Source organism: Aythya marila, assembly GCF_965140915.1.
Source record: "Aythya marila genome assembly, chromosome: 21".
NCBI lineage: Eukaryota > Metazoa > Chordata > Aves > Anseriformes > Anatidae > Aythya > Aythya marila.
This window is the reverse complement of record NC_139062.1, coordinates 2,957,672-2,971,699: the sequence shown is the minus strand read 5'-3', so window position 1 is coordinate 2,971,699 and position 14,028 is coordinate 2,957,672. Positions and strand designations below refer to the sequence as shown.

Genomic DNA, 14,028 nt, shown 5'->3' with positions numbered 1-14,028 from the left:
TTACCCATTGCACAGTGCTTGTTACCCCTTGCACGTTGCATGTTACCCTTGCACAGTGCTTGTTACCCCTTGCACGGTGCATGTTACCCTTGCACGGCGCTCGGTACCCATTGCACGGTGCATTTTACCCATTGCACAGTGCATGTCACCCCTTGCACGCTGCTCATCCCCCTTGCACGCTGCCCGTTCCCCTTTCCCGCCGCCGGCTGCTCCCTGCCCGCCGCCCGCTGCTCGCTGCACGGCGCCCGGCGCGCGCCCCGGTGGGCGTGGCCTCCCCCCGCGGGCCGCCGGGCGCGCGGCGGCACGTGCTCCCGGCGCCGGGCGGCCAAGGGCGGGGCCGAGCGCCGCCCGCTTGATTGACGGCCGGGCTCCCCGCCAGCCAATCGGCGGCGCCGCCGCCGCCCGCCCGCCGCCGATTGGCCGCCCGCCGCCCGCCGCCCGCCGGCCCCGCGTGGCCCCGCGCGCGCCGGGCGGCCTCCCGCCAAAGGGCGGGCCGCGCGCGCGCGCGCGCGTGACGCCCCGGCCGGCCAATCGCAGCGCCCGCTGCCAAGCGGCGGAGGGGGGGGGCGAGCGGGGGAGCGGGGGGGGGAGGTGATCCGCGCTGCGATTGGTCGGCGGCGCTGTGGGAACGGCCGCGGCGGCGGTTTCCCACGAATGGGGAGCGGGCGGCGGGTATAAAAGGCAGGGGGGGAGCCGGGAGCCGCCACTCCCGGCCCCGCCGCTGCCGCCGCCGGAGCTCCGCGGTGCCGCCGCCGCCCGCAGCGCCATGCCCGCAGACACGGGCCCGGAGAAGCCCACCGCCTCGCCCATCGCCGGGGCTCCGGCCACCGCTAGCCACACGCCGGACAAGCCCCGGAGCGCCAGCGAGCACCGCAAGGTAAATGGCGGGGCCCGGCCGGCGCGCAACGGAGGTGGATGGCGGCGAGCAGGCGGCCGTGCTGAGGTCGGTGCACGGGGAGGGGGGCGAGCGGCGTGAAAAATTAATTAATGAGGGGGTGAGGGGAGGCTTCAGGCACCAACCGAGGCTCTCCCCGCAGTCCTCCAAGCCCATCATGGAGAAGCGGCGCCGGGCGCGCATCAACGAGAGCCTGGGGCAGCTGAAGACGCTGATCCTGGACGCGCTGAAAAAAGACGTGAGTTTGGGGGCTTTTTGGGGTGAAAACGCGGAATCTAAAGGGTTTAGGGGTGAGGAGGAAAGGGGGCTGACGGCTGCTGTCGTCCCGCAGAGCTCGCGGCACTCCAAGCTGGAGAAGGCGGACATCCTGGAGATGACGGTGAAGCACCTGCGGAACCTGCAGCGGGCACAGATGACGGGTGAGCACCGAGCCCAGCATCCCTCCCACCCCCCTTTTTATTTTTATTTTAGGGAGAAAAAACCCCTTTTTAGTGTTTTCCGGTGGAGCTGGGTGGCTGTCCGCACCCCGCAGCCGCTCACCAAGCCGCCCCCTTTTTTTTTCTTCATTTTTTTGCTTTGCAGCCGCCCTCAGCGCCGACCCCACGGTGCTGGGTAAATACCGGGCTGGTTTCAACGAGTGCATGAACGAGGTGACCAGGTTCCTCTCCACCTGCGAGGGGGTCAACGCCGACGTCCGTACCCGCCTGCTCGGCCACCTCTCGGCTTGCTTGGGGCAGATCGTGGCCATGAATTACCCCCCACCACCTCCACCTCCTCCTCCGCCCGCCGGGCAGCCGGCGCATCTGGCACAGCCTCTGCACGTCCAGCTGCCGCCCGCCGCCGGAGCCGTGCCCGTGCCCTGCAAGATGAACCCCGCCGAAGCCTTGTCCCCTAAGGTTTATGGGGGTTTCCAGCTCGTCCCGGCCACCGACGGCCAATTCGCCTTCCTCATCCCCAACCCAGCCTTCCCACCCGGCTCCGGACCCGTGATCCCGCTCTACGCCAACGCCAACGTCCCCGTGTCTACGGGAGGAGGATCGGGGAACGCATCCGCCACCCCGTCGGCATCCCCGGTGCAGGGCTTGACATCATTTGGGGGCAGCATTGTGCCGGCGTCCCAGGCGGGGAGCCCCGTGGCAGAGCGCAGTGAATCCGTCTGGAGGCCTTGGTGACTTGCCCAGAGCAAAAAAAATAAAAAAATAAAAAAATATAAAAGGCACGGAACTCCGCTTGGCTCCGTTGTATGGAGCCCTGTTATGCTCGGGTTTTTCTTTTTTTTTAAAAAAAAAAAAAAAACATAAAACAGAATGGAGGATTTTAAGAAAAAAAAAAAAAGGACCTCGATATGAACGTGCTATTTATTATTTTCAGAGGTTGGGATCTCGACTTGTATTTTTACTCCTTTGAAATGCCTTTATTTGAGATACGTTTTTTAAGAAAAAAAAAAAAAGAAATAAATGAGAAATAGTTTTGTAACAAATATTCGAGAAGTATAATGCCAAAGTTGTTTGTACCCCGTTTGTCTGTGTGTGTGTTGCGTGCCTGTGTTGGAGACTTCCAAAAAAAAAAAAAGAGAAAAAAAATGCAGGTGTTTAAATAAACTCTTTGAAATAGATTTTTTTTTTTTCCTCCTTTTCATTTAGCAGGGACAAAGCTAATCCTCAGGAGGGGGGGAAAAAGAAGTAGGAGCAAACTTTATGGCCTTAAGTAAGGCTGTTGGAAGGGATTCCTGCAAGAGATAGAGGGGAGGGAATGGGGGCGGGGGTCTGGCCCTGCTGAAATAGCACAAAAAAAAATAAATTCCTAAAACTGCCATTGGAACCTGAGCAATGTACGACCCCAATACCACTGAAATAACTCTGCTTTTAGGATTTTTTTCTGCTTTTAGGGTTTTTGCTCCTGTTACCTCTTTTCAGGGCTTGGTGGGGGGGTGCGCAGAAGTTACTATCCTGCCCACAAAAGAGGCAGGAGAGTCTGTCCCCATTGTGAGGAGGGTAATTAGAAGGTATAAAGGGTCTCATCGAGTATGCAGCGGGCTCTTTGGGAAGTTGGGAACCCTATTGAAACGCCTGGGAACTCGGAGCTGAGGGTTAATGTGTGTCTTTTTTTTTTCTCTCCACTCTCATTGACAGGGCCAGATAGACTCTGATACTCAATGCTGTTGTAAATTCAATTGCCTGGCCTCACAATGCCCACCTCATAAAAGAGAATAACTCGGGGTTGTGGCTTTTTTCTCCTTTTTTTTTTTCTTTTTTCCTTCCAGTAAGCAAGGGAACCGAGGAAAAGACAGTTTTGCCACCCATTCTGACTCACCCCCGGCACTTGAATCCCGGCCAAGTGGAAGCAATTGCAGCCTCGCGCGCGGGGAATTAACCGCTTCCAATTGGCACCAATTAATAAGGTGCGGAGAAAGCGCCTCATTTCATTGCTTTTCGGGTTTTTTTTTGCTCCCCATCGATGAGGATATTGTGATTTCGTGGAGGAAAAACCAGCAGGTGACGTGCGTGGAGCCCCCCGTGCCGGGTTTCTCTCCATCCCCTGGGATCCCGCGGGTGGGGGGCGATGCTCGAGACCCCCCTTGGGCTTTGCTTGGCTCTGAGGAAATGTCTTAATGCTTGTAAAACAGCCCAAAATTGCACAAACCTAGGGCTCAAACCTGTTTTTTTAATTATTATTATTATTTATTTTTAGGATGCCAATGCAATTCGGTGTCGGGAGGTCTGGGGGCTGGCGGCGATCGGGCTGGGGTTTATTTGGGGTGGGATATGGGGTCTTGTAGGGCAGCCAGCCTGCTTCTGTTGACCCCTTTGCACCTTACGGGAGATTTTTGGCTGGGTTTTGGAGCCGGAGCACGGGTGGCAAAGAACCTGGTGCCAATCAAACCCTCCCCGTGCGCTCCTACGCCTGGGCCATCGCTCGCCGCCCCCTGCCCTGCCTCCACCTCGCCGTCACGAGGAGGAACCCGGCCGAACCCGGAGGTTCCCGGGAGATTTTCTTATGCAATCTTATGCACAAAATCACGTTATCCCCCGCAGCCCTTCGCCACCCCTCCTCTTCTGCCGGAGGAAGGCTCGGAGGAGCCGACGAAAGCCTGCCCGTAACCAAAAACCTCCCCGGGGGCTCTGGATGCAGCCCCTCAATGCCCTCTCCCCTCCGGATCCCACCCTGCAAATTTCTTTTAGGCCAAGCTGCCGAGCTCATGCATTGAAAAAAAAAAAAAAAAAAGATAATAAAAAAATAAATTTATTTTTTTATTTTTTTCCTATTTTCTGTGCATTACTGCAGCCCTACAAATGCAACACGTGCCTCGGGGACGCGGCGCTGCTCCAAAATGATGCCCTGGGAGCAGGGACCCCGTGGTCAGAGCCCTGATTTTATGCCTGGTGCTGCCCCATGCCATTATTTTTTTTACCTTTTTCCTTTTTTTTTATTTATTTTTTTTTTTCTCTTTGGCCTTGGGCAAGTCACGGACCTCTCCGTGCCTGGCTTGTGCAGTGCAGGAGGTGGACACGAGGTGAATGACACCAATAAAAACGCGTGCCAGGAGCTCAAAATCCTGCAGCGAGGGGTTTTGTTTGCCCGGAGCACCAAACTGGGCAGAAACCTTACGATTTAGGTTCACCCAGACCCTACATTTCCGCAACCCCCTTGGGCTCCACCGCTCCATCCATCCCCAACGGGGGGGATGCCGTGGTTCTTCGAGCCTCCCCACGTAGCTCGTTGTAATTATTTTATTTTTATTTTGTTTTTCGGGTGCTGAACCTGGCCTTATCCCTTTAGAGCGGCAATAAAAGAGCAAAGTGTGCTGCTGCTGGAGGGTGAAAGTCCAAAGGGGCGGCCGGGAGAAACGGGAGGGAAGGGAAGGGAAGGGAAGGGAAGGGAAGGGAAGGGAAGGGAAGGGAAGGGAAGGGAAGGGAAGGGAAGGGAAGGGAAGGGAAGGGAAGGGAAGGGAAGGGAAGGGAAGGGAAGGGAAGGGAAGGGAAGGGAAGGGAAGGGAAGGGAAGGGAAGGGAAGGGAAGGGAAGGGAAGGGAAGGGAAGGGAAGGGAAGGGAAGGGAAGGGAAGGGAAGGGAAGGGAAGGGAAGGGAAGAGAAGAGAAGAGAAGAGAAGAGAAGAGAAGAGAAGAGAAGAGAAGAGAAGAGAAGAGAAGAGAAGAGAAGAGAAGAGAAGAGAAGAGAAGAGAAGAGAAGAGAAGAGAAGAGAAGAGAAGAGAAGAGAAGAGAAGAGAAGAGAAGAGAAGAGAAGAGAAGAGAAGAAGGAAATTAAATACATAATATAGATATAACATACTATGCTATACTATACTATTCCATACTATGCTATTACCATACTATACTGGACTGGACTATACTCTAGTGCATTATAAAATAAAATATAAAATAAAAAAATAGAATAAAATGAATTATAAATAGAGTAAAATTAACTATAAATAGAGTAAAATTAACTATAAATAAAATATAAACTAAAAATAAAATAAAATAAAATAAAATAAAATAAAATAAAATAAAATAAAATAAAATAAAATAAAATAAAATAAAATAAAATAAAATAAAATAAAATAAAATAAAATATAGGAACCAACCCACCCAAGACAAACCAAACCAGAGCAAACCAAAGCAAACCCAGCCCCCAGCCCATCGGGGGGGAGGCAGCCACCCAGCAGCAGGCCTGGCACGGTGCCTCCCCGTGTCCCCTTGTGTCCCCTTTGTCCCCTGGTGTCCCTTGGTGTCCCCTGGTGTCCCCTGGTGTCCCTTGGTGTCCCCTTTGTCCCCTTGTGTCCCCTGGTGTCTCCTGGTGTCCCCTGGTGTCCCTTGGTGTCCCCTGGTGTCCCCTGGTGTCCCCGGATACCCCCCAGCCACGCGTGGCCGCCCGCTTCCCACGGCAGCGAGCTGCCGGGGCTGTGAAGGTGATGGATGGAAATGAAGTCCCTCCGGAGCAGCGGCGTGCTCGTCGGGGTCGGGGTCACGGCACTGAGCCGCTTAATCAGAGCTCGGCAGCCAGCCCCTCGGAGCGGGGCCTCGGCGCCGAATTTCTGCTCCGCTATCTCGCCCCGGCAGCGCATCCATCACCCCGCAGCAAAACCCTGGCCGCCAGCTCAGGTGGGCTTCCCACGATGGAAAAGACTAGGAAAAAAATATAAAATGGTAATGGTAATAACTCAGCCCGCTACGAAAAATTATAATAATGATGAAAACTCGGCCCCAGCTCCATGCTGCTGCCGTTGTGCCAAGCGTGGGGAGGGAAGGGTGGCCGCCACGCCAAGGCGGTCCTCGGATAACAAATTCCTTTATCTGGCTGGAGCATTTCTCTGGGGAAGGCGGGGGAGGTTGTTATAAGGTTACCCCGAACTGTTGTTAAATAAAGTTGTGTTTTTTTTTATATATATATTGCGATTCAGGAGTATTGCACAGATAAATCACTCCGGCTTTGCTGTGGGGTGGCTCTAAGGCAGTAGCCGAGCTGATCCCATGCGCCCAAAGGGATGTGCCCAGCAATTAGCACGTCCCATTAGCACCCACGACCTGTGCACCACTCCCATTCCCCCAAGCAGGACAATATTTCCCCGTCTGTGTGCAAATAATGCAATTATTCCCATTTCTTTACTCAGCCAGATACCTGGGGCCAGCGTCTCCTCTCGCTGCACACCAAGATTTGTATCCTTGGAGCAGCACCACGAGTTACATCCATGGCATCTCCAGGCAAAGCCATGCAAGAAACCCCCAGGTTTTGAGATCCAAGCCCCCCCAGGCCTTTCCCATTCACAAATTGGTCTCAAATTCATAAAATCCCAGAGAGCAGCCCCAAGGGGCTGTGCACGCAGCAGCCGCGGGGGAGATGGGGACGTTTATCAGCCGCCGCCAGGCTCCCCAAAACCAAGCGGGCTTTAAGGAAGCCTTGGGTTCAACAGCAGCCGAGCAGTGCTCCGTAAAAAATCCACCTCTTTAAGGCATCTTAAGCAGAATGGGGACTCGAAAAGTGTCACCCCTCGATAAGGGGCTCACGTCCTTGTCCTGAAAAAAATTCATCCTGGTTGGCACAGCACCAGCACCCCACGCACGCCTTTGGGGTGTCCCCGCGGAGGTGGGCGCCTCTCCGTGCTGCCTGCTGCTGGGAGCCTCGGGGAGGCAAATATTTGCAAACAGTTTTTTTAATTTTATTTTTAAAATACATATTTATAATATTTGGAAACGGTTCCCTTCGAGGAAGGGAACAATTTCGAGGCCAACCCCTAAAAAAAGCAGCCGGCGGCGGATGGAAGGAAGGCACGGGGAGACGCGGCGGTTCCACCCAGGGTTTAAAGTCAGGGTCCCCGAGCAGCCCGTGTGTGTTTTTTGACAGCCTTTGGGTGTTAAAACAGCCGACAGAAACCGCGTGCAGGGGCTCTGCCACCGGCTCCCGGGGGCCTTCTGGAGCGACAGGGGCAGGTGAGGAATTGTCGGGCGGCGTGGGTGGGATGGCGTGAAGGCAAGAGCTTCCCCGAGACATCTCAAATCAATTAGCAGCATTTAGGAGCTATATTTAACTCCGCTTCTGCAAGCAGGCAGATCCCTGACTTCTCGTTTTCTCATTAAGGCTGTTTACATGTCTGGAGATTTTGTTCTACCCCCGGAGCTGGAGCAGATAAAGCAAGCACTGAGCGTTTGGCTACCACGGGGGCAATTGCTAAAGGGTTTATTCGGGGAGACAAAGCCTCAGCAGCCTGGGGAGGGTGAGATCTGGGCTTGGGTCGATGCAATTGTGCTTGATCTCGGGGCTGATAGGATTGTATTTAGAACCTATCCCCTCCTATAGGGTGGGAAAGGAGGATAAAAACCAAATTTCCACCTTCTCCCTGTGACTCACCTGACCCAGGCGATGCACTCTGCATCGAGATGTTTCTCAGGAGAGCAGCAGCATGAGCCCACCCACATCTGGGCTGAGTTTGAGCCCTCAGCTCCCCACAGAGCTGCTGCTTTGCAAAACCAGGGTGCCAAATGCGCCCTGCAGGTGCCCCACGGGCTGGCCCTTCGCTGGGAGGGCCGGGGAGCCCCCAGCACCAAAGGCTGGGCTGCTGAGCGCCTCCCCTCCTGCACCTCAAGGCTGCCTGCCTCTTTCCGTGTCCCGGGGGGGGCTGCCTCTCCCCAAAGGTGTTTTTAATTTGCAGAGAAAGTGTCAGGCTGGCAGCAGCGAGGGCTGGAATCGATGCAGCAGCCGGTGCCCCCCGCTTGGAGACGCGCGCCGTGCCAGAGGTGTCGGCAAGGGCATGCGAATGGCTCCGTGGAGAGGTGACAAGGGACACAAGGGACGTCTGCCAGCCCCTCACGGCTGTGGATTCGCGGCCTTTTCATCCTCCTGCAGCAATTTAAAAGGCACAGGTTCCCCCAGGCTAAGCCAGAGCTGGGGGCAGGAGCAGGGGGATGTCAGAGCAGGCCTGGGGTGCGCAGACATCAGGCTTGGGGCGCAATGCAGGGGCACCGAGAGCCCCCTCACAGCTCCCTTGGGGACCAGAAATGCAATTTGGGGCTTCAGGATTCATCCCCTTTGCTGCTCCTTCCCAGCTCCTGGCTGTCTTTATCTACGAGGCCAGCCAGCCCCCTATCCACCTGCATTTAGGATACGAATGCACACGGGTTTTCATAAAATCTCCCCCTATTCACCCTTCCGTGGGGCTTGACTGCAGTGGTTGGAAGAAACAAGCTTTAATCTCCCTTCCACCTCGCTGGAAATCCACGTATCCAAATTTGGTACCTTTGAAAAGCGTTTGCAAATGTCATTTGCAAGGGGAGTTCTGAAGCCGACGCTGGATTTAATTCTGCTTCTGCTGCCTTGAAACCCCTCCCGAGCCAGACGGAGTTGCCCTGATGGAGCTGGGAGTGCAAACCTCACTAATTACAGCCAAACCAACCTTTGGGTCAGGGAATCAAAGCGTGAGGGTTGCGTGGGATGAAGGAAGCTGTTCTGGTGATTTGCTTTTAATCTCTCCTTGATACAGCATTATGACACACGCTTGGCTTCCCAAGGTATCCCCGTGGCCCCATCCCATTCCTGGGTCACGAAGAAGCATTCGCTTGGAAGATTACTTTTTATTTTCTGCAAAGGAGGGTTTGGGCTGGTTCTGGTGGAAAATAAGAAAGCAAGAAGCTGAATAGGAAAGCTTTTTCCGAGCTCTCAGAGCCTGTAAAAAATGGCTAAATCACCATATCTTGGGGCTTTCTGACGAAAAGCCCCCAGAGGTCTGCTCCTCCGCAGTGATGCGCTCCCCATCCTCTGCTCCTTTTTGCTGCTTCAGATTCCTGGAGGAGAGCGGGGACCGAGCTGGATGGAGCCCGTGTTTATTTGCTGACCCTTCAGGATTTGCCTGGCCGAGGCCCCCCGTTCTCCGCCCCCTTCCCCTGTCAAATCCTATATCTCAGGTTAGCCGGGACGCAGGAGAGTGCCTGCGCCTGCGAGTGGCTGGGAAATGATTTCCTCGAACCGCCTCATAATAAATGGATGATGGAAGGCTCCCACTGATGACCTGTCAGGCAGCACTCCAGCGCTGGGTGCCGGGTGGGATGACACATTCGCAGATAACAAACTTTGCTGTCAATCAGCCCTGTTGTGAGACGTGGACTTGACGTGACAGCTAGGGCTAACAACACCTCTGATTGACGCGGGTACGAATTGCAGAATATGGGATGTGAAGGGGAGCAGGACTCGTCTCCGACTGGACGGAGCCCCCGTGCATTTTAAAACCCGGGGCAAAAAGCCAGCAGGATTGAACGCATCGCCTCGCCACGGCGCTGGGCTGGCGGCCGCTTTGATTGCCTGCTGGGGAACGCTCAGCTCCTTGCTTTTTTTAGGGCCGTTTCCCTGGCGTGGATATCAGCACCCCGATGGCGAGGGTGCTGCGGGTGTGCAGACGGGTCTGCAGGTGCCGATCACCCGATAACGAGCTGCCTCCTGCTCCCGGTGCTGAGCTCCAGGACACAGCAGCTCCCAAGAAAACAGCAGCAGCTGGATGTGTGCTCTGCAGGGAGCTGGGCACCCCTCTGGGGTCTGCCGCCACGCTCCCTCCTGCCCGTGGCCACGCGTTTTGCACGTGGCTGCGTTTAGGCAACGGGTCGCAGGTCGCTGCGCAGGGCTTCCCGGACTGGAGAGCACCTCGATGCCAAAGCTGGCAGCGCTGCACGAGGGAGCAAAGCTCAGCATCTCCAGCCCAATTTTTGGGGGAGCCTAAATCCGGAGAAAGGCGGAGGTGGTGTGCGAGGGAAAGCAAGTTTTGCCGGGGACCCCCAGTCCCACCGGGGAGCGCATCCCTTGCAGCACGCAGGTGCCGCTTGGCAGGGCTTGCCCTCCGCATTTCCCTGCCTGTCCTCCCCGCTCCCTTTTCCTCTCCTCCCTGAACCCTCTCAGCTATTTTAGGCGAGAGCAGGAATCCAGACAGGTCTGTCTCCCAGGGCGGCGGAGCAGGCAGAGGAGGGGAAGTCAGCTGGTGAATCAACGGCAGGCCAAGGCATGCTCTGGGACGTGGCTTCAGGGAAGTTATTCATCTCGCAATTCACCCTTGGGTTTTCTTGGCCTCATTTTCCCAGCGCTGGCTCTATTATTGCAGTCATTGTGGAGGTATCCTGCCGGAGCTGTCAGGCTGGGAGTGGCCCACCTCCCCGCTGACAGAGGGCAGAAGGCATGGGAAAGTGTCAGCCTGCCAAGATTGCACGCTCGGAGCGGAGGCTGCGCGCCCCTGCGCTGGAAACTTGCCGGTGGCGGGTTGTTAATGGCATTACGACACTTCCAGCAGCAGGTTTCACCTATCAACCTGCTGCAGGAAAAGAGGAGCGGGGAGGGAAAGGCGGTGGCGAGACGCTGGGAGCTTGGAGAGCCTCAGCTCCCTGCCTCCTGCGGGCTGGGGGAGCAGGATCGGCCCTGCGGGGATTGCTGCAGGTGCTGCGGGCACTGAGCCTGGTCCTGTGCACAGCCCTTGCACATCCAGTGCTCAACACGGGGCGAAACCTGAAGCTGAACCTCCCCCCAAGCTGGCCATGTCCTGAGCTGTGTGGCCAGGACCCACCTCTCCCACCCCCAGCACCCTTTTGGTCATTATCCGGACCGGTTTGGGACTGGAGCTGCAGTGTGCTGCAGGAGGGAATTTGTCCCCAAATGCTGAAATGGGCTTTTTATTGGGGACAGGCGTTGCTGCAGGGGGAGCAACGTGGTGCGTGGATGTGGTGCTGGCTCACGCTGCTTCACCCCAAAGTCCCAGCTGGGCTCAGAGCCCTGCTGCAGCCAGAGAGGAGAGGCAGGGGACGGTGCCGGCCCCAAAATGCTCCACTTGGAAAAGGCAGAGATGGAGCGAGAGAGAGTAAGCAGAAGAGGAAATGGCTCCGTGCCACCCACAGAGGTGACGGGGGAGGCAGGAAGAGAGCCTCCCAAATTCCCCCTCTGGGGCACGAGGATGCATCTCATAGGAAAGGAGGGCTCCGTGCCAGCCGTGCGCCCCTACCCGTGCCGGGACACAGGCAGCGGCGCTTCTCTCCCCAACTCTCTTTGCTTTCTGTCCCCACCGACCAAAATCTGCCAGGGCAATGGGGCTGGGATCGGGGCAGCCCCAATTTTCCAGCTTTTTCCAAGCAGAGCATGTCGGGGCCGGGCCTGTCCCCTGCTTCCCCATGAGCCTGGAAGCCAAAACGGAGAGCGGCGGGCGCGTGGGTGCCTCCCTGCTGCACCCCGAGCGCGGCGATGCGCGTGGCTCCAGGGGGAGGGACGTGCCTGCACCCTGCCCCAAAACCCCGCGAGCCTTCGGGGCAGCACTTTGAGCGCTCGAGCAGGTTCCTTCGCTTTTCCTTTGAACGCTTACCCCCCTAAATCAAACCTAGCTCGGGTTCGGCGCAAACTGACGAGGGAAATCCGGAGCTGCTCGGGGCAAAAGCTAATGTGCTAAGCGCTGAGATATAGTCCAGATGTGGAGCTCTCCAGGGCCACAACTGGTCTTTGAGCTGCTTGTTTGACACCTCTGGTTTAGACATTAAAAGTCCCACCGGGGAGGAAATCCTCATGGCCTGAGTTATGTGCTATTTACGGATGGGGCTCTGGGCAGCCCTTGAAAGAGCCTGCAATAAAACCTGGAATAATAGTAAATTATTAGCATAGGCTCGGAAAGAGGTTTTATTTTTTAAGGCAGCTGGTTTTATGGATTTTTTTTTTAATGCTGGATGAAGATAAAAATCCTTCTGCCTCTGAGGAATAACAGAATGCAGAAGAGGCAGGGAAGTGTGTGAAAGCTCCAGGTCCCGTTTGGAAAAGCACTCGGCAGGCAATAAAACCACGTTTCCCCAGCTAAATTGCTTGCATGTGATGGCCGAGGCTCTCCCCCAAGTCGGACCCCGGCCTCTCACAGCAGTCCCTGGGGTTTTGGAGCCCCCCCTGCTCCAGCCCTGCCCCAGCCACGTCTCCTCCGGCGCTGGTGGGGACACCTCGGCTCCCTGCTGCCTGGCGGCGTGGGACCAAGTCCTTGCTCATGCCTGTCCCAGGAGTGACTCAGAAGGCGTTTTATTCTTTTTTCTTTTTTTTTTTTTTTCCTCTCCACTAAATAAATAAATAAAAATCAGGAACCAGCCCTTCAAAAAGAAAAAAGAAAAATCGGGAACCGGCCCTTCCCAAATAAATAAATGAATCAAAATCAGGAACCGGCCCTTCCCAAACAAACAAACAAATAAATAAATAAGCAGGAACCAGCCCTTCAAAAATAAAATAGAGTAAAAACCAGGGGCCGGCCCTTCATTTGCAGAGGATAAGTGGTTTTTCCCGTTGCAGTGCAGGGGGCTTCAGCCTCGCGTGGTGACGGAGGGGGCTTTGCGCCCTGGGCGCAGGAGGCGCGCGCGCCGTGCCCGCCGTGCCAGGAGGAGCCGCAGCCCTTCAGCTCCCTGTAATCCCCAACCTGAGCACTTTAAGGACGAGCAGCGCCGTGCCTGCACAGCTTTCCTCTGCCTCGACGTGAGTGGAAGTGGCAGGAGTTCTCCTGCCCGTCGCCGGCTGCCCTTGCGCTGTCTCCTCAGCACGCCGCCCCGTTCTCCTGCCGGGGCTTTGTTCCCCCCTTGTCGCTGGTTTGTTTTCCTCCCTGCTTGGTGTGAGCCGCTGAGACAGAACGCCCCAAGCAGCTACGGGGCTCGTTTGAAGGGCAGCAGAAGGGAAAAAGGATGGTTTTAGCCTGCTGGGTGGGGAGAGATGCTGCTGTGGAGCAGCCGTCCTCCCGCAGAAAGGCTGCGTCCCATTAACGATGCAGACCCCACGCCTGATCCCCGGCCCTTTTCCTCCCTGGGACATCGCTGCGTGGCCCCAGGGGGGTTTTTTGGGCTGTGCCCCTGCTGGAGCAGGCTCTGTGCTGAATGAGGAAACCACAGAAGCCTGCAGATGGACCCGAGGGCAGAAGTACGGGGGAAAATTGGGAACCTTGAGGTTCTCCAGGTGGGGTTGGGTCTGTAGCGTTTCGGGGTTGCTCCCTGCAGCCCTGCGGCCACCACGGAGGTGAGATGCAGGTGCCCAAGCCCCGACCCCTGCGCCCTGACTCAGTGGTGCCCAGCCCTGTTCCTCTGGCCCATCCAGCTCAGGTGTGGCCGCATTTATTTGCTCAACGAGCGCTGAAACAAAGCCATCAGCGTCAGGAGCACCACGCGTATGGCTCTGCGCTCCTGGAAGGACATTTGCTGGTGTTTTTTTTTAGGTCTTCTTCTTCCACACCGGCTCCTCCCAGGTCAGGGACAGCCCCAAAGGGAGCTCGGAGCACAGCCCTGGTGCCTGCAGGCTCCGGGTTTGTGCCTTCTGCTTCCCTCCGTGGACGCGCAGCTGAGAGGTTGGGGCTGGGAAGGAGAAAACTGAGGAAGGAAGGATGGGACTTGCAGAACATCGGAGGAATTAACTCAAAACTGGCTCCGTCCCGTTAGAAATGGGGACAGGAGGGAGCACCGAGCTAAAAAAAAAAAAAAAAAAAGGAAAAAAAAAAAAAAGGCTTTTCCAAACCTTATATTCCACATAAACACAGGCTAAGCCTCAAAACAAAACAGAGCCATCGGAGAACATCTGTGTTTGGCAGCGTGGGGCTCCTCCTGCACTCGTCCTTGACGCTGTGCATCCGATGGGGTGAGCCAGCAGCAGGGACAGTGCCATCGCTGCCCAGCA

General features: G+C 56.1%; 1 protein-coding gene across 4 annotated transcripts; it reads left to right on the top strand.

Annotated features, from left to right (window-relative positions):
* Positions 1-719: 719 nt before the first annotated feature.
* HES4 (hes family bHLH transcription factor 4) lies at positions 720-2,617 on the top strand. Of its 4 annotated transcripts, none has more exons than XM_082777131.1 (4): positions 720-943; positions 1,038-1,133; positions 1,227-1,314; positions 1,478-2,610. In XM_082777131.1, exons 1-4 carry the CDS (start codon positions 767-769, stop codon positions 2,065-2,067), a joined length of 951 nt encoding a protein of 316 aa, XP_082633257.1. In that variant the 5' UTR covers positions 720-766; the 3' UTR covers positions 2,068-2,610. The 4 variants fall into 4 exon arrangements, with proteins under 4 accessions (XP_082633257.1, XP_082633258.1, XP_082633256.1 ...); XM_082777132.1 differs by having other exon boundaries at positions 720-877; positions 1,478-2,608; XM_082777130.1 differs by having other exon boundaries at positions 720-877; positions 1,038-1,314; positions 1,478-2,617.
* Positions 2,618-14,028: the final 11,411 nt, after the last annotated feature.

Coding starts and splice junctions, on each gene's coding strand:
- HES4 (XM_082777129.1), top strand. CDS start 767: ATGCCCGCAGACACGGGCCCGGAGAAGCCCACCGCCTCGCCCATCGCC. Junction 944..1,037: donor GAGCAGGCGGCCGTGCTGAG/GTCGGTGCACGG, acceptor CTCTCCCCGCAG/TCCTCCAAGCCCATCATGGA. Junction 1,315..1,477: donor GCAGCGGGCACAGATGACGG/GTGAGCACCGAG, acceptor TTTGCTTTGCAG/CCGCCCTCAGCGCCGACCCC.